Genomic DNA, 19,685 nt, shown 5'->3' on the forward strand with positions numbered 1-19,685 from the left:
GCTTCAGAAAAAAAAAGTGACACAGTTTTGCTGCGAAAGGTTCGGCACGCAATTCACGGCTGCGCAGTTTGAGAGGGTGCATTGTTTAGGGGAGTTTACGGAAGTCAGGGTGAGGCCTATAGTAGTGAAAATGACATTTTTGAATGACAAAGACCGTATTTTCTCTTCTGCGTGCAAACTAACAAGATCTGGTTTTTCTATACGCGAAGATTTTTCGCCAGCTACCCGGTAGGCACGAATGCAGCTAATTCCTTTTCCCAAAACAGAAGTTAAGCCTTGTACGTTATCAACCCATCGACAATGCATTGGGCACGCCATTAATATTTTTCATAGCGCTTGCAAAACCGTTGTTCCTTGTGGGAAATAGCTGTGAACCACAATGCTTGATGTGAACCACAGAAAGTCAAAGCCACCTGTCATCGCACCATCATTGTCGATAGCTTTTACAAATATCCGAAGTCTATTGCCTGAATGCGATGCTATTGCCTTTCTTGATGACTCCAGTTCTGATATTCTTGTTCTTACTGAAGCATGGCTACACCGTGAAAGAACAGATAATGAATTATTTCTACATGATAGCGCATTTAACATGTTAAGCTGCGATCGCATTGAAGGGAGGTGGTGGCGTACTCCTCGGTCTCGAAAGAACATTTACCTCACAAGTTATTAATGTGGATTCCAGTATTGAGATAGTATCGGCTATATGTCAAACGTGCAGGAACAAGGCACTGATACGATGTTGTTATCGTCTCTCGATACAAATGAGTACTTTTTTGTCGAACTGCGCCATAGAATTTCTAAAGCCCTTGAGCTCTGTCAAGCTGATATCGTCAATCTTTTGGGTGAGCTTAATTTTCTTTTATTCGACTTTAAAAACCTATCATCCTCTTTCATACATCAATGGAGTTCATTTCTTTATTGGATTTCAATTTATTCCGAATGATTACCCAGCCCAGCCGTGGCGCTAACATTTTAGATTTAGTTTTCATTAACAACAGTGAAACAGTTGAAGTTGTTTATTTAGACCGTTCAGCAATCCCAAGCAACTACAACATAATCTTAAGATCCTTTTGAAATTTACAGGCGTCTCAAGCAAAACCATTCATGATTACAACAGAGCAAACTATTACAATATTAACAAAGAACTTGAGACATTTCTTTCTGGCACCTTTTTCACTTCGTTTTTTGCTCGGTCAGTCAACGAAAGCTGGCTTCTGCTTGAAGAAAAGCTGTGTGCTTTAATGGAAACGTATATACCCTAATCAAAATAACAGGCGATAGAAGGAAACCTTGGTTCACCAAGTACTGTACCTTCAAGGGCTAAGAAACCAGAAGAAAAAGCTATATGCAACTGCAAAACGTACAATATCGCCCGTGGTATGGGATATATATAGCTCATTTTTGAAAGATTACTGCGTGTCTTTAAAAGATCCTAAAGAAAAATACTACTCTCAAGGTCTTCCTTCACTACATAAAAACAACGCAAAAAAGTTTTGGCAGGCAATTTCACCTAGCAGTTGCGAGCATAACATTTCTAAGTGAAGGCAATCAAGCTCCAATTAGTGACAAGGAATTCCCAGTCGTCTTTAATGCATTTTTTCATCTTTATTCACAATAGAAAACAATTCAAATCTGCCGCAAGTCACTGACCCAGATTACCAGTACATGCAATCCATCGATGTAACAGAGTATGGTATCACAGGTCTCATAACTAACCTCAAGCTTACCACTTCTTCGGGTGTCGATAACATTAACTCAAATTTTCAAAAATACAGCCACACTGTCTAGCCAGTTGTCTTATTTTTCGCCACTCATCATCAGGCCAGCTTCCCTTAGACTGGAAAATTGCAAAAGCAATACCATTACACAAATGTGGCAGCAAGAATTCCCCAGAAAACTGTCACCCAATATCACAAACAAGTATTTGCTGCAAAATGCTTGAACGTATTGCATCTCACATATATCATCATCTGGAATCAAACAATTTTTTCTTTACTAATCAACACAAGTTTAGGAAAGGCTTGTCATATGAGACGCAGTTACTAGAAATGACTACAGACTTGCATTTTAACATGCACCGTAGTCTTCAAACAGATTTCATTTTTCCTGACTTCTCCAAAGCCTTCCCTCGTGTCGCCTTCCCACTGCTGTTTAATTTCCAAGTTATCCGTTCTCTAATTAGGCTGCTTAACGCTGTCCTGGATTCGCAACTTTCTAAAATATCATCATCAATTTACAGCGGTTAATAATTCTACGTCACCCATTGCATATGTCAGTTCCGGTGTACGGTAGGCAGCGTACTAGGACCCTTGCTTTTTCTTATTTACATCAATGATCTGCCCAATAAATCTCATCTTGCATGCGTGTTTTTGCCGATGATTGTATATTATTGTATGATCATCGCATTCTTCAAGAGGACCCTCATCTCTTTACCAAATGTTGTGAAGGCTGGCAAATTAAACTTAACTCATCCTAATGCAAACTAATAATATTCAGGCGCAAAACATCCTTTTCATAGCTTTTCCTGATGTATTAATACACATCCAGTATTTCAGGCATCAGTATATGAATATCTAGGCGTAAACCTTACACCGGGCCTTTCCTGGGCCTTTCACATCACAACCATATGCGCAAAAGCTTCCAAATATCTTGGGTATATTCGTCCTGACTTGCGTAACTGCCCGTCTAGCAACCGTAAATTAGCATTCTTATCATTTGTACGCCCGCAGCTTGAGTTCGCATCCCATATATGGCCTCCATACCGTGAATATTTCATCCGCATGTTAACCGATTCAAAACCGAGCGGGTCCGTTAATTTCCTGAAATTACAGCTACCACTCTATCAATGCTCTAATAAAACTCGACCTTTCCTTCAGTAACTACGCAGCCGACGTGACCTTGTCCTAGCTCCACTCCTGTCCACTCCGGTCCACTCCTTTCCACTGCTCCACTCCTGTTCTTGCTCCATAGATATGTTCACCAAATGAAGCCATCAAACTTGCTAGTGGAACGCGCATCTTGCACACCACGACCACTTTATAATGACTTAAGCCTCACTCGCATTTATGGCAACACTAACGAATTTCAATTCTCGGCTCTACCACGACCGATTCGTTGATGGAATTCGCTTCCTAACAGCACTGTCACGGAAATGAGCAATGATAAACTCCGAATGCTGAACCCACAGTTTTCACCTTAACAGATATATTCATCTGCACATATGGCATGTCATATCATCTCATGCATCTCATGTAAAACGTATCTCACGTAATACGTGTCACATATGCGCCATGTCTTCTTCTTCTTGTTGTTGTTGTCATAATTTTGTTTGTTTCATGTGCTCCCGCTATGTGCGTTATTTTACGCGAGTGATACGTCGCTTTTTATATTACCGTGAACTGTACTTTTCATTCCTTTCCCGACAACTCTTTGTATTGTTTTAGCGTTTAAATTTGTAACACTATTTTGCAAGCACCTGATCATTAAAATCATTTTTGGCTGTCATATTTTTAGCGCTCGTATATCTGTTTTCTCTAGTCATTTGATCAGCGACGCCCCACCTTACTGAATGCTGCCCTTGGGGCCTGTAAGGTACTTTGAAATCAAAAAATTACAAAATAAAAAGTCTACTTGATACACCTTGCAAGGACATTCCAAACTCGAATTTATATGAACTGATTGCAGAATGTTCTTTAAGCACATTGGGTCAGGTATTCCATAGCGACGTTGAGGCGAAATTAGCAGTGAATTTTCCATAATTAGTTCTTCATCTTGGCAACAAAAAATTATTCTGTGAAGCGAAACTGCTAAAAACGACATGGGGAACTGATCAGGGTAATAATGGCTATTAGGTTCCCATGACGAATTCGTAAAATAAGATCTGAGGGAATATTTGCTTAAGTTTTGCAGTGGTAGTATATTGTGAACAGGAAGCAACAATGATATATTATCTGTGCGAGTGTTAAAATTTATTACACGTCCAGCCTCCATTTGAATGTGCAACAAAGGATTTCTCCCAGGTAGAAATACAGTAATTAAAGACCATAAATAAATGCGTCATAAAGCGATAGCCGGCTTCTAAAATGACCTAGCCTTTCGGAAATTTCTCATACCGGATACCGATTCCTTCATTAGTGAGTTTATATGCGTAGTAAATGTCACATGCCTATCCAATTTCTTTCCCCAGAAAGAAGTATTGTTCCAAACAAATATTATGTCACTACCATCGTGAATATATGCCTTGCTAGAAATGTGCCTCTTCTGCGAATAAAAAATCAAAAACTTACACTTCATAGCATTAATACTAAGTCCATTATTCGAGCACCATTTCAATACATTGGAATCGTCTTTGTTAGTTTTGGACAAACGGGAGCTTGTACATTTACTTGCACTTAGTATGTAGATACATTTTGAAGTACAGTGCATGTGTCTTGGGACACTCTTTTAACACTGATATTCACTCAGGAATGCAGATCACGCAACTCGCCCAAACAAACACCTTCCTGGATGCTAAAAATAGGGGTGTTACCATGTAGCAGCTATTCTTATTTGCGCTAATCCCAGCTGCGTCAGATGCTCATCCTGTACATTCCTTCATTACAGCCTCTCCGTAGGAGGCGTATGTTACATGACCCATGCTTCACTCACTCAACCTTGTGCAGATAACCTAATACTATTTTTTTCTTATCATGCAAGTGACAGCGGCTACCCCTGGAACTATGACTCCCGACTCCGATGCAAGGCCATCCATTAACGCGCATTCCAGAAGTCAGGTACAACACTGCACACGCTGCCATGCAGTCCGTACTTGACCGGTCCATTGGGCTTCTGAAGAGCCGCTTCCACTACATTCAGCAGTACTGCGCCTTCCCCTAGAACCGCACCGTGCAGTCAACGTTGTTGCAGCGTGTGCATTGTTGCACAAACTTCGCCTTGACTAAGGAGAAAACGTGTTCGTTGATCTCGATGAGGACTGTAGTAGCATCAGTACTGATGATGACAATGGCGATCGCCTCCGACAGGAAGTTCCCCGAGTGAAGGCAGCACGCATAAAGTATCTAGAAGGCTGCCCTGCCAGGCACAGTATTATAATATCATTCGGCACGACTCTGCAGCAGAACCAGCAGACTTTCGAACGGTGGGAAGGCGGCGGCGCCCACAACAGCAGTAAACATGTTTCTGACACGGCAGCGCACATGTTTATTTTTGCTGTTTGTAAGCCTAATAGAGAAAAGGAACCAACCTAAAGTGGCTGCAATTAGTGAATAGCTAACTGTTTTTTTGTATAATCTGCTAAAATATAATCAGCGTCGTAACAAAGCCTGTGCCAAGGAGCCTTTACTACTACAGATGATTCCATCATTCTACTGTGACACTACGTAAAAGCCTTTCATTTAATAACTGTGGACAGAACACCTCGTGCTCCACAGCAGAATGTTGTAGCCACTGCTCTGGGTAATTGGAATCTGCCAATTGATTTGCTGCTGCAGTTCCTGTCGTTTCCGCCATCTTCATGTATCTCGCTAATACCGTCACCGACACTCACACCGCCATCTGCACCGCGCATGGGTGGACATCGGTTTTTGTCTCCTCGCTTCCTTTTTGGACTGCTGCAAATCACAACACTTTTTGCTCCACAACGTGCACTGTTCTCATGCAACTTGCAGGACCTCCGCAGTTTTGCCGCAGAGACACCGAACTGTTCCTTGTCCAATGGCCAAGTCATGTTGAAAACGATCGCATGACATGTCAAGAACAGTATTCTTCCTTGGATGAGTGCACGTTTTATATAATTGTTAAACTCAAGGGTCGAGAATTATAAATATTCATTTCTAGTGCAAGTAACATTGTTGAAATCTATTTATTAACAGCGGAGCTGTTTAATGTTCTAATCCTCCTATGGAGCATTACCATAAAATTCACCACACCGGTGCCCTGTCTAACGTTGCCAAGCAACCACCTGCGAGAACACCGAGCCACGTAAGCTTCTCGCAACCCGCGCACGTAGGACGTCACAAGTGAGAAAAAGCTCGCAACAGCCGGCGTGGCGACACACCTTTCGCCTCCTTTACTCCGTGCGTACGTGCTGCTGCCATGCGCAGACCGAAGAAAGTCGGACTCCCGATGAAGAAGCGGCTTACCAGGAAGAACGTGTACTGTCAAACGAGAAGTTTAGCAGGAAGAGCGCCGTACTGCCAAACGAGGACGAGAAGAACAGCTTCGACGCGGAACAGAGCGCCGAAGCTGCGGCTGAGAAGAGGCGACGCTGAGTTGAGGGTCGCGAGTTTGCCCAAAAAACGCACGATTCGCCACCTGAACGCTCGACGTAGCCGGAAAGCGATCCCGGCCGTCGACTGCTCGAGAACGTCTCGCATCGAGCCCGCCGAGACCACAACTTAGCAAAACCTAGCGTAACCTCGCAAAACTTAGAAAGGACTTAGCAAAGCCCACCGACTGCTAAGCGAAACCTAGCACAACCTCGCAAAGCGTACAAACCATTTAGGCAAGCCACATAAAGCTAGGTGATCACAACCTCCTCTTTTGACTCCAGCTTTGCACAACTAAGTGCAAGCTGCGCACGTTTTTTTTATATAGACAATGTAAATAAAAGTATCTAACACAACTTCAGTGTCACCCGCCGTGGTTGCTCAGTGGCTATGGTGCTGGGCTGCTGAGCACGAGGTCGCGGGATCGAATCCCGGCCACGGCGGCCGCATTTCGATGGGGGCCAAATGCGAAAACACCCGTGTGCTTAGATTGAGGTGCACGTTAAAGAACCCCAGGTGGTCAAAATTTCCGCAGTCCTCCACTACGGCGTGCCTCATAATCAGGAAGTGGTTTTGGCACGTAAAACCCCAAATATTATTATTACAACTTCAGTGTCATTTTAAGTCAATGTGAATGACAGTTATTGCGATGCCTAGCTGTAAGTCCACAGAGCACGATTTCATGGTGACAATAACAATACGATATTAACTACATGGGGCCCAATATACTGTAAGTGGGCCGTCTGCAAATAAATCATAGAAATTTCTCACATGAGCATAATGATGTTTGTAAAGCTCATACGCAACCATTCACCTTCACTAAGCAAATTCAAAGCACAGAAATGTGTCTTGCCTCTTGTGGATTCAACATGTTGGTAGCACACAATAGTTCTTTTTAACGTCTTGTGCCATAGCAAGACATGCATATAAAAGAGCAGCGACGTGCATTTGAAGAACGAGCCAAGTGAGGAACTCATTAGCAGTTTCATGGTCTTTCATATACCGATGGCTACAAGAGCAGTTTGGCAGTGAGTGTCTTAAACAATGTCCGCATCGATAGCTACATTATGCATATCAAGAACTCTGCTTTAACAGTGGAGACTAGGCTGTCTTGCTATGACAGGTAAGGACACCTGAAATATCACAATTACTATCACAAGTAACAGGCACTTGGTGTTAACAAAATTCTAATATGGCCAACTGTGGCTTCCATAGGCACGAAACTTTTGGGTTTGCAAACATGGCCTGCATATAGCATGAAAACTCCAAGAAATTTTAATACCAGCTATCGCAGTGCTCTAGTAAAGTGCACATACAGCAGGTGTGTGTCAAGCACTGTTGTGTTTAAAATTATAATGATCACATAGTGTACATGTTCCTTCAAAAGCAGTACGTACTCAAACATAGCAGCAACAGCAAAATGAAAACACAAACCAAACCAAAATGTTACAGAAATTACACATGTATACTATACTTTCGCAGTGGGATATACTTACACGGAAACTAAAACACCACATGAAAAATGTGCTTTTCAAAAGCTACGGAGTAGCAACACACATTTTTCAACCTTTTTATGTGTAGCTGTTGGCCCAGTAATCGGATTGTGTAGCCACTGTTTCCGCAGGGGGCAGAAAATACTCATATAATTCTTTAATGCAACCTGCAAAAAGAAGTCTGTGCCATGTGCATTCATGGAGCAAAGCACTTCGCAGCACTATCAGCTTTCGCTGCCGTAGTTATGAATGACCTGCACATAATTTAACAAGGCTTACTTGAACACGTCCCAACAGCTTGTCAGGGCTTATGAGCACCCACACCAAGTGCCACAGCGCCAGTTTGAACGGAAATATAGCCTACACTCGTAGCTGGTCACACTAAAGAATCATATGAAAGAAAAAAAAAAGCTGACGTTCCTCACTGCCGAGGCGGCTTGTGGAGACCTTGTGTCCGGGAAGCCCGGAGCTGCCGCAGGGTGCTTGCAATGAGCACAGTGGCCTCCTGCAAGCACCGCATCTCCACTGCCAGCTGCAGCTGCACCACGGGAGAGGCCTTCATCTCTTCCATCAGCTGCTGATGAGGCTGCAAAATTATTTCACTTACTCCAGCTAGAAGTTATGTGATGCAAATGTTTCCATCGGCATCTTTGCAAAAAAAGCTGTATACCCTCTGTAATGTCACAAGCATGTTGAAAGGTAACAAATGCTACCAATTCACTTCTACCTGTAAGAAGTCAGTGTTCGCGATTGGTCGAATTGATAAACAAAGGATCACGCTGTGGTCGTGCCTGCAACCGCGGAAATGCTTTGTAAATAGCTCTGTCACAGCCCGAGAAAGCAGTTGAAATAACACCTATCGCTTCCCTTTAAAGAAAACTAATCCAAAATTTAGCACCGCGAACTCGTTAAGTATGCAGCCGCATACTCAGATTGTGATAACAGCGGCGCCTCGACAGCTGCCCATGCTGTGGCGAATGAAAGTGATTTCCGGGGTTCCGTGGCGGTGACGAAATCATAAGTTTTTGTGCATGCTTTCAGCTTGCTCCTGTTTTTCATTTGCTGTTTTTTTTTCTTTAAGTAGAAATTGGATGGTTTTCTTTTTTTTCTTCTTTTTGTCTCGCATTTCGTGTGCGCGGGTGTGTTTCTTGTACATTTGGTTTTTCAGGATGTTTAGGGCACCCATTCGCACGATGTGCTTCAACACGTGCAGCCGGATGGGATGCTGTGTTATTAGAGCGACTAATAGCTATTAGTGGTTTTACTGTGCATATTTTGTTTCGCGGACAATTCTTGATCTTTTTGTCGTGCGAAATGCGTGATTGAACACGTTTCCTGGAGTAGTTTTCTGCAAAAGATTTTTTCCTGATTCAATAAATGTAAGAAACTAATAAAACAACAAATTACTTTGCGTCAACGTTTACAACCATAAGAAGCCACTGATACTGTTTTTTTTTTGCATGTGGGGTAAATATAAATATAACGCTTATGCAAAGCACCTTGCTGCGACCAGTACAAGCAAGCTACCTGAATGAAAATGACCACAAAGTAAAGATCGGTTAATGAGCCACGCAAACACTCGGCCTCGCAGACCGGATAATAAAGCACGCCACAACCGGCTGCAGGAGCCGAATGGACCGCAAGCTCAACAGGCGATTGCCTGTTGAGCTTGAGGTCGCGGTATCAAACGCGTACGCGGCTGCAGAATTGCGATGGAAGCAGAATGCGAAAACCCTCGTGCACCCTACATTAGGGTAATGTTAATTAACGCTTGGTGGTCAAAATCAATCTGGCGTCCGACACAAGGGCATCCCTCAAATTCTGTTTCTAGTTTTTACATGTAAAAGTGCAGAATTTATTTTTGAACAAAGTGACTAAAACTGCTTTCCGCACACTGGCTAGCAACTTAATTGGTGATAATAAACATTTCGCACATCAATACGGAGAAAGTTCTTCAGAATCCGTGTCAAGGGATGCATCGCGCTACTTTTAAACAATGGTGTTCAGAATGCCTAAACTGATAATCATCGTACACGCGCAGCTGCTGGTCATCGATTGTGCTAGGTGGTTTACTCCGCAAAACATCAGAGGGAATGTACTGTACCTACTCACTTTGGCGGCATTCAGTGCTTCAGTGGCTGAGGGTTCGCTGTTGTAATGAGAGAGGCGCTTAAATTGCCGCTGAATGGTGAGCACGTTGTAGATAAAAAGGTTAGAGCAGAATGTGCCTAAAGCTAGTTCGCAAGACTCAGGCTACAGAAATAAGAAATCAACAAAAAATAATGCGGTCAAAGCCTGGGCAATTTTCAGGGAGTCGTTAACATTATAGATAGAGACGCGAGTGGGCAAGCTCCAGCGGTGGCATTGCGATACTATCTATGATTGCCACGTTTCGGCAGTTTCGGTCCCGGTTTCAATTCACGTCATTGCCTTCTGCTAATTTAAAGAGCCAAGCTTTTCTTTGCGGAACTCGTCTGGCTTCGGGACTGTCGTTGCGGTTGCCCGGCTGTTCCCTTGGCGAATAAGTCAACCAATCAGAGTGGAGTGGTAGCACTACTTTGTGAAAGCACAATGGCGGATGTGGATCGTGTTTTTTTGTTGTTGTTGTTGTTGAACGCGTTCCGAGATAAGCACATATGATCGAAAGGAATTTCTCGCGTCACAAGCCTGTACTATAAAATGCCCTTACAACTATTAATACACTCAATTGCTATGGTGTTGGGCTGCTGAGCCCGACATTGCACCATCGAATCCCGGCCACGGCGGCCGCATTTCGATGGGGGCGATATGCGAGAACACCCGTGGTACTTCGATTTAGGTGCACGTGAAAGAACCCTAGATGGTCTAAATTTTCGGAATACCACACTACCGCGTGCCTCTTAATCAGAAAATCGTTCTGGCACGTAAAAGCCCCAAATTTTTTTTAACTATTCGTGTATGAAACTTGCACCTCACATTCTTATAGCAGGTGAACAAAATGTAACGAAAGCGGGATTTATTTACGCCCACGCAACAACATTCAACTAGTGCAACGCCATGTCTTCTGCTACTGAGGCCTTGCACGATGCATGCGCGATGCCTGCACTTCCAAAATAGCGAGTGCAAGAGAACCGCGAAGTCGTGCTCGTTAGACGAGGTCAAACAGAACAACGTGGTGCAGGTGGCGCGCGTTGCGCCGTAGAATCGAGGACAAAAAGTGCTGCACTCCCTGAACTGGCGCCGAAGGTGCAGACAAATCCGGACAAAGCTGTGTATAAAAGAAGGCCATCCCGAAATTGCACACATTTAATTTTGAGAGAATTGATAGCGAAAGACTCACTAATACTGTCGGCGATCTGCTGTTCTTTAAAGAGCATCTGTATAAATTTGCACGAGCATTTGGCATTTAGTTTCCGTTGGAGTGGCATCGGGAGGAGACACATTTGAAGAATGCCAGAAGAGAGGATTTCCACAAGCCTGGGACGTGTGCAACACTTTTCCTCTCTATTTTTTTAGGAGTACTGGTAACGCGATATAGTCTGTCACGTGTCTTCTCGTATGACCCATTGGAACTAGTTCGCCTATCGAAGCGCGAATTGTTCACAGGTGAACAGGCTACAGTCGGAGGAATTGACAGAATTGATAGTTAAGCATGCACGCTCATGATAATTGATAACGCTAGCACTGCCTACTGAATGAAATTCCCTACAAGGTTTTCATCGAAGCGAAGGGAAGGGCGAAAAAGCATTGATTTCGTGTAAAGTTAGGACCCGCAAGAAGGCCGTCCGATATGGCATTCAGGATAAAGAAAATTCGCATATTTATCCGGCTCGAAAATTGATCTATTAATTAATCGGAGGTTGCCAAATTAGCGACAGGTTATTTTCATGACGAATAATTCACTGCGCTCATCACAGAAAAATCTGCCGAGTGCTAACGTCGATGGAACCGCTCTACTAGTTCAAAATCAAGTAAGCAAATTTAAATTGAGCTAAAGTGCTCCTACTCGGACGACACATCTAGGTCTCTCAAAATTGCACCAACCCATGCTAGGTGAATGTCGAACTTGGTGTAGGAAAAGCTATTCTAGCACGCGGGGGTTTACCAGACGGTCGGCGACGCCTTACACATAACTTTTTTTTTATTTATGGGGTTTTACGTGCCAAAACCACTTTTTCAGTCTGAGGCACGCCATAGCGGAGGACTACGCAAATTTCGACCACCTGGGGTTATTTGACGGGCATCAAACTTTAAGTACACGGGTGTTTTCACCCCTTTCAACATGCGGCCGCCGTGGCCGGGATTCGATCCGGCGACCACGCGCTCAGCAGCCCAATACCATAGCCACTGAGCAAGCACGGCGGTTTACGTTAACTTACTTCTTTACTTCCGCAGCTGGAATGTACTACTACGTCTGAGCGATATGGCAGATTCGCTCATTCACTGATAGAGACGCCGACGTTACACTAAAAGTCACAGCTGTTGATTTGGAGCATTTACTTATGCAATAACCTTACATTTTTAGCTCGCGTAAATACGAAGCGTAATGAAATATTGAATCACTTATCCAACAAAATCTTCAAAATAATCAGATTGAGTTTACTACTTATACAGCGGGAAGCTAGTGGCACACACTATCATTTCATTTTTCAAAACATGCGACGGTTGCTCTTGAGTTCCCAAAGTGTCAAACGTCATATTTTTTTCTTCTTTCTTTTGGCTCCGAATGCGCATGCGTGGCCATGCAGTATTGCGCTGTGGCGAATACACGTCAGTTCTGTCGAGTCTCAGCACCAGACATGTCAAGAACCATTGGACACAAGCCTCGAGCTCGACGCAACAGGGACGACGCAACGCCGAGTACAAGCCATGCAGGCACCGACGACGCTCCATTCACTGTAGCCGACTGCAATACGTGAGTCTTCTGTGTCACTCTTTTATAGAGGGTTGTGACGTGTACAGACGGCGTGGAATAGACAGGTTAACAGGTTTATGAATAGATAGCGAAGCGAAACGCCGTTCTCTTGGCAAGACAATTCCCGGGTACCTGGTGTGCTACTGTACTACCACCCGTCCCCGACAAACAATAAAAGCTTCCACTGTCTCTCTTTCCCGCGGCAAATACCGCGTCATTCGCAGTTCCATTGAAACTGTTTCATTTTACTTATATGCTAGCGTTTCTACCGAAAGCCAATATTTGATTCGATTGATGCATTGAATTTCCGTTTGTTTACCGCACGATATACTTCATTTGGGTGACTGATTATCTGTCTCTAGAAAGCATTGGTGTAACTGCAAACAGTACAGATTGTTCTCTCATGTTCGCCATTGGAAGTAGTTTGCCAATCGAAGCGCTATGCGTTACCAGGCCAGCAGCCTACTGTCGGAAGTAGTGACGGCAATAATATTCAAGCGAACGCAACTAGTAGAAATAACACCAACACTATCACGACTACCTTCCGATTGAAATGACCTGCAATGTTTTCTTTGAAGTAAAGCGAAGGCCGAAAAGCACTCATTTGGTGCAATTTTATCACCCGCTAGAAGGCCATCCGGTATCACATTTAGGAAAAAAATCTACCTATTTATGAGGGTGGGCAATCTGTCAGTTTCCTTTATGTATAATCGAAGATTGTTTTATTGTCGATACATTATTTCCATAGCGTATAATTCACTGAACAATTGCTTCACTTGTTCAAAATAGGAAAAGAAAAACGAATAATTACATTACAGTGCTCCTACTCAGATGCCACATGTAGGTCTCTCAAAACACCCACCCATGCTGGGCTCATGTCGAACCTGGTGTAGGAAAAGCTATTCTAGGGCTCGGACGGTCAGTATAAGGTGGGCGACGGGCCTGATGGGACGTCCGGATAACGTTAACTTCCTCTCATGCTTCCGCAGCTGGAATATATGATAAAGTAATGCCATCGTTTTCTAACAACATGAAATCACAACTAGATATAATTGTTTACCGCATGGCATAAGTTCACCGATATCTTCCACCATATGAAATAACACGTTCATAGAAAAACGCTGAGTGCGTTTAAGACGCTTGTTTGCGCGGTAGTGCCCTAAGATGGTATTTATTAAATGTATACTATTTATTATATTTATGGAAGGCAGCACACGAGCACTTGATAAATCATCTCGTAAGGCGACATTACGCAACGCGACGGCCTAAAGTACAGAGGCAGTAGTGCACAGTTTATTCCGCCGCCTGCCCCTCCCCCCCTCCCCATAGCGAACGTTAATACTTTTAAAGCGAAGTTATCTTTGGCTCATCTTTCGGTGCTCCCGCACCTGCTGCTGTGGTACACAGAATATTCACAGAATGGTGCCGCTACCTTCATACCGCTACTTGTGAATAATCCAGCGTTGTCAAGTCATGGTCTTTCCATCGTGGTCATACAGTTGTAGTGATTGCACTGTAGCCACCGCGTTGCCATTATGCCCCCGGCTTGAACTCTGAAAGGGTGAGCTATTCACGGAAAACTGCGATTAGTGGGTCGCATCGCCGTGTAGCGGCGAAACGTTACCATGCCGTCGTTGTCGTAGTGATGCCACTGCCGTCGTCATGTCATTGTGAACGCTGCTGGTTGCAATTTTTAACGATTACCTGGTAGCGGACTTTATGCATAATGGTGATTGAGAGAGTCAGCGGTAGCAGGATGCGTCCCAATCTTTCAAAGAGGGTTAGGTACCGCAGAAAGAGGTGAGGACTCTGGCCTACCAAAAAGCTTCGCAATTCGTGATGCGGAGTTGGCGATCCTATGGCTTTCGCGGGCCCGCTTGAACAGTTCTTTGGATGATATAGTGCTCGCTACACAAGTTGTCTTGTGTGTTGATCCAGCCTGCCTGTTGAACTCCTTTCGGGAATGGCAGGTCCTGAGGAGTGTCTCTGCTGACGCTGTTTCCCCCGCTAGTGTGACAAGTTGAATCCTTGACAGCAGTAAGAACTAGACTCTGCCCTTCAAACCATAGTTGTCTTCCCTTTCGGCGGTCCACCGTGTATCCCCATGCGAGTGCAGGGGCGTTTAAGTCCCATGCGATCAGCAAGGTACTTAAACAGCAGGCGGGCTCCCTTAGCTACTTGATCTGCTTCGGTGAATAGTCGTAAAAACCTAGGTTGTTCTTTGGGGCTTCTGTACACAATCGGGAGGAAGGGGCTCTGTTGCGTCCGCGTTGCCGACGGGATAACCTCCCGGAGAATGCGGGCTGCTGTATCGATGCCTGTGTGATAACGTATCGCCAGAATGTTTAGATTAGCTAGTGTGGTTATTGGGTCAGCGGTTATCATCGCAAAGTGCCGTGTACGCTGCATATCCCGAAAGCTTAGCCGGTTCTTCGGGCTCTTGTAATGCGATAACACCGGGGGAAGCATGTGGTGTGAAGGAGGTGATGTATTTCTGTAAGTGTGCTCGTTTTCGCCGGAAACACAAGCATTTACACTGCCAAATGTAGCAGGCTACTAGTTCATGAGTTCTTGCAGCCATCTTTGTCAGGACGCGAGTACGACTTCTTCAGGGTACCCTCTGGGACCGAATAGGTTGTTTTCCAGTTCTGTCAAAGGGCTGTTGTGATTTCGAGCCAGCGTCGCGACCATGTCCTGAAGAGCTTTGCGCGTGTCGTTCATTATGACGGCCCACTATGGAGCTATCACAGTCTTTTGACAAAATTTGTGGACCGATCTCTAAAACGGGTAGTCAAGAGAGGCGAAGTGAACAATGCCAACTTCTGCTTTCTTTTTTTTTCTTACACTATGGGTCTTTCATGTTTACCAGTAGAAGCAGCAGCAGCACTAGTACCCGCAACAGCGGTGAGTCAACGCCAAGAAAAAACAAGGCGCCCAAGGAACAACCTCCAACCAATGTCAAAGCCGGTGTGAGGTGAGTCCTACATACGAGATCTCAACGTTGACTTTGCAAAACCTGTGCCAATATAGTGTTGTACACGGCGGAAGTGCAGGTGGTTCATTTTATTGTAACAACGAGTAGCGTCATAGAAAATGAGTTTCTTTTTAATGACTCACTGAATAAACTTTATTGAAACCAGCAAGAGATGGTGGCTGGGCCTAGGCCTCCCACGTGGGGACGTCGAGGTGTTGCTTCTTCGCCGCCTCGCAGGCCAGCTGGGTCGCCCAGAGTTGGTCGTCAAGGTTGGGGCTACGCAGGGCAGCGTGCCATCTCGACGAGAGGGTCGTGGGGTTAGTGTCGGGGTATTGGTGTGTGCAGTCCCAAAGCATGTGTGGAAGTGTGGCTGGCTGTGTCTTGCAAATATGGCACGTGGGATTGGGGTAAATTTCTGGGTAGATCTTGTTATAAAGTTGTAACGAGGGGTAAGTATTGGTTTTTAGCAGGCGGAAACTTGTAGCCTGCGCTCGGGATAGTTTGTTGTGTGGGCCGGGGAAGGTTCTACGCCCTAAGTAGAAGGACTTCACAAGATCATTGTAGCGTGTCAGGCGATCCCTACCGGTGGGGGCAGCATCCTCTTCTCCCTCGCAGTTAACTAGGCCTCGCGCTAGGGAGTGGGTAACCTCGTTGAGGTTTGAGAGGTGCGGGTGGACGGTGCCTACATGAGCCGGGAACCAGACGAGTGTAACCTGATGGTCGGTTCAGCGGGGCGCTTGTAGCAAGATGCGCAAGGCTTGGTGTGAAATACGACCATTGATATAGTTGATAACGGGGGAGCGGGAGTCAGAGACGATGGTATGGCATGTTGGGTCTAGTGTGGCTAGCGCGATGGCCACTTCAGCTTCCTCAGCGTGTGGGGTTACTTGGCTGATAGCATGGTGGAGAGAGCCTTCACGCGTGGTGACGGCTGCAAAGCGGTTACCATGGGGATTTTCGGCGGCGTCGACGAAACTCACACCGTCGTGCCGAGTAAGGGATTTGGTGAGAACCGTGGCACGTGCTGTGCGACGTGCGTGGTTGTATTCGGGCTGCATGTTTCTGGGGATAGGAACGGCGTGAATGCAAGCTCGTACGGTGGAGAAGATCTGGTGCTTATGGCCGTGTTGATGATGGTAGGTGATACCATGCGAGGTGAGGATATGGCGACCCGTCGCTGTGAGAGTGAGTCTCTCCAGCTGAGAGCGATGTTGGGCCTCGATGAGCTCATCCAGTGTGTTGTGGACGCCTAGTTGGTGGTGGTCAGTGCTGGTGCTACCGGGGAGGCCGAGGGCTTGTTTATAGACACCGCGTAGGAGGATGTTGATCTTGGTTTGTTCAGCCTTGTACCAGTTTAGATACGCAGCAATGTAGGTGATGTGGCAAATTACGAATGACTGGATTAATCGGAGCAGATTCTCCTCTTTCATACCCCCACGGCGGTTGGGGACCCGCTTCAAAAGTCTCATGGTGTTGGCTGTATTCCTCTTGATTTTGGCGAGGGCCATGCCATTCGCTCCGTTCGCCTCTATGAGCAAGCCGAGCAAACGGATATTGGTGACGAGGGGTATGGGGCTGCCATCCGTGAGATGAAGCGCAATGTCTTCGTAATGGCGTTTAGCGGTGGAGTATTTTGCACGGCGGCCACGGAAAGTTGGCCTGTAGAGAAGGAGTTCGGACTTCGCAGGGGAGCAGCGAAGCCCCGTGCCTTGGATATAGGCCTCGACTGTTTCAATGGCGGATTGTAGTGCCGTTTCAATTTCTCCGCACTGCCATTGTGGGCCCAGATGGTTATATCGTCAGCGTATATGGTGTGGGTGACACCGTCCACTTGCTGCAATTCCTTGGCAAGATCGATCATGACAAGTTTAAAAGGCATTGGGGAGATAACGGAGCCCTGGGGAGTTCCCGCGCTGCCCAAAGTCTGGGCGTCGGAGCGGAGATCCTCCACCGAAAGGAAGGCCGTGCGATAAGACAGAAAGTCTCTGACGTAATTATAAGCGCGCGCACCTTTATTTAGGCGTGAGATGCGGTCAAGAATGGTGGAATGGGCTATGCTGTCAAATGGTTTTTCGAGGTCGAGGCCGAGTATAGCTTTAGTAGTACGTGTTATATCTTCTAGTAAATGGTGCTTAAGTTGTAGCATGACGTCTTGGGTCGACAGGTGAGCCCGGAAGCCAATGACAGAGTGAGGATACGCTGCAGTGTCTTCCAGATGGGTGTTAATTCGCGTGAAAAAGGCATACTCCATAACCTTTCCCACACATGAGGTTAGTGAGATGGGACGAAGATGATCGAGGCTAGAAGGTTTGCCAGGTTTCGGAAAAAGGATGACCTTTGCTGTTTTCCAGGCCGGCGGAATGGCACCATTACGCCAGCACTCATTGATATAATCTGTCAGGTGCGTGACGGAGGCATCATCGAGATTACGGAGGGCTTTGTTAGTGACACCATCGGGCCCAGGGGCAGAACGGCTGCTTAATTTATGCAGGGCGGCTTGGATCTCAGCGACACTAAAGTCTTCGTCCAGTGGGAGCAAAGGTCAGTGGGAAGGGGCCCCGGTGTAGGAGCCGTGGGATTGCACTGGGCCCACGGGGAGATACTTGTTGGTGAGGTAGTCTAAGACTTGGGCGTGGCCCTGTTTCTTCCTTTCTCTATAGAGAAGTTTAGTGAGGCGATCTTTATGGGAATAGCGGGTGGCATGACTATCGAGGAGTTGTTTGAGAAGCTTCCAAGAATCGGGACAATGGATCTGTCCGTCAGCAGTATTAATAATAATATTTGGGGTTTTACGTGCCAAAACCACTTTCTGATTATGAAGCACGCCGTAGTGGAGGACTCCGGAAATTTTGACCACCTGGCGTTCTTTAACGTGCACCTAAATCTAAGCACACGGGTGTTTTCGCATTTAGCCCCCATCGAAATGCGGCCGCCGTGGCCGGGATTCGATCCCGCGACCTCGTGCTCAGCAGCCCAACACCATAGCCACTGAGCAACCACGGCGGGTTTCAGCAGTATTGCACAGTTCAGTCCACTGCTGACGGCTCAGAGTGAGGCAATGGGCTTCAATTTCCTTATTAAGGAGGGCTATTTTAGCGTGGAGGCGCCTGTTGAGACGTTGCCCTTTCCAGCGGGATAGGATGGATGTTTTAGCCGCGAGGAGGTGGGCCAGTCTACTGTCCATGCGCTCGACGGGGGCATCGGTGGTAACGGTGTGCGTGGCTGCATTGGTATCAGAGTGGAGATTTCGGGTCCATGCATCAATGTCCGCTAAGCGTTCCGCGTGCTGGTCAGCGGATGGATGCTTGCGAAATGCATCCCCGTCCACCCAAGTGAACTCACGGGGTTTGGCAGTAACTGCAGCTATCCGAGGGATAAGTATGGCAATGATGGAATGGTCACTACCGAGATCATGTTGTGCGTTGCTCCATTGGGCCTTGTGACGTTCTTGGTAAATGTCAGGTCGGGGGTCATGTCGCGGGAAGTGGAGCTAACGAGGTGTGTGGGGAACGTGGGGTCTGTAATGAAAGTGAATCCGAGGTCTTGGGAGTCTTTCCAGAGGTTTTGAGCCGCCGTCGTCTAGTAGCCATATCCCCATACCGTGTGGGGGAGATTGAAGTCTCCACCGATAACGAGGGGGTTGGTGGTAGCTACGTTAAGGGCCTTCTTGAAGAGTGTGAGAAAACGGCTTCGAACTTTGGCAGAGGGATGGCTGTACACGTTAAGGAGAAAAATACTTTCCTTACGTCTCCTGGTGCGGATAAGTTCAACGAGAAGGTGTTCGATGTTTCGGTCGTGGAGATTGTGTTCGGTGGCGGTGATTCTCTTGTGGACGAAAGTGCAGAGGCGGCAAAAAGCATGTCGCGGAATGAAAGGTTGGTAACCTGGGAGGGTGACCGAATCGATATGGGTTTCCTGAATCATGAAGAGGTCCGGTTGCCGGGTGACGGTACGAAGGTGTTGACGGATGACTGGCTCTTTGCGGAGATAGCCTCGGCAGTTCCAGTGCCAGATAAGTGTATCTCTGTTAGGGTGGGCCATGATGGCGATTGGGGGAT

General features: G+C 46.1%; 2 protein-coding genes across 42 annotated transcripts in view; both read left to right on the forward strand.

Moving 5' to 3' along the window:
* Positions 1-19,685, forward strand: part of LOC135915154 (histone-lysine N-methyltransferase PRDM9-like) — a 473,262-nt gene that overhangs the window by 236,262 nt on the left and 217,315 nt on the right. For 23 of the 33 annotated variants that reach the window (XM_070523466.1, XM_070523460.1, XM_065448169.2 and 20 more), the window contains 2 exons: positions 12,487-12,653; positions 15,523-15,627. The exons of 2 other annotated variants lie outside the window; for them this stretch is intronic. In XM_070523466.1, coding sequence (XP_070379567.1) covers positions 12,487-12,653; positions 15,523-15,627 — 272 coding nt within the window. The remainder of the gene's footprint in view (positions 1-12,486; positions 12,654-15,522; positions 15,628-19,685) is intronic. 8 more of the 33 variants (XM_065448165.2, XM_070523463.1, XM_065448166.2 and 5 more) reach the window with 2 other exon arrangements.
* Positions 1-19,685, forward strand: part of LOC135915161 (gastrula zinc finger protein XlCGF57.1-like) — an 81,050-nt gene that overhangs the window by 45,089 nt on the left and 16,276 nt on the right. The window lies entirely within an intron of this gene.

This window comes from Dermacentor albipictus, chromosome 8, assembly GCF_038994185.2.
Source record: "Dermacentor albipictus isolate Rhodes 1998 colony chromosome 8, USDA_Dalb.pri_finalv2, whole genome shotgun sequence".
In the NCBI taxonomy this organism is placed as follows: Eukaryota; Metazoa; Arthropoda; class Arachnida; order Ixodida; family Ixodidae; genus Dermacentor; species Dermacentor albipictus.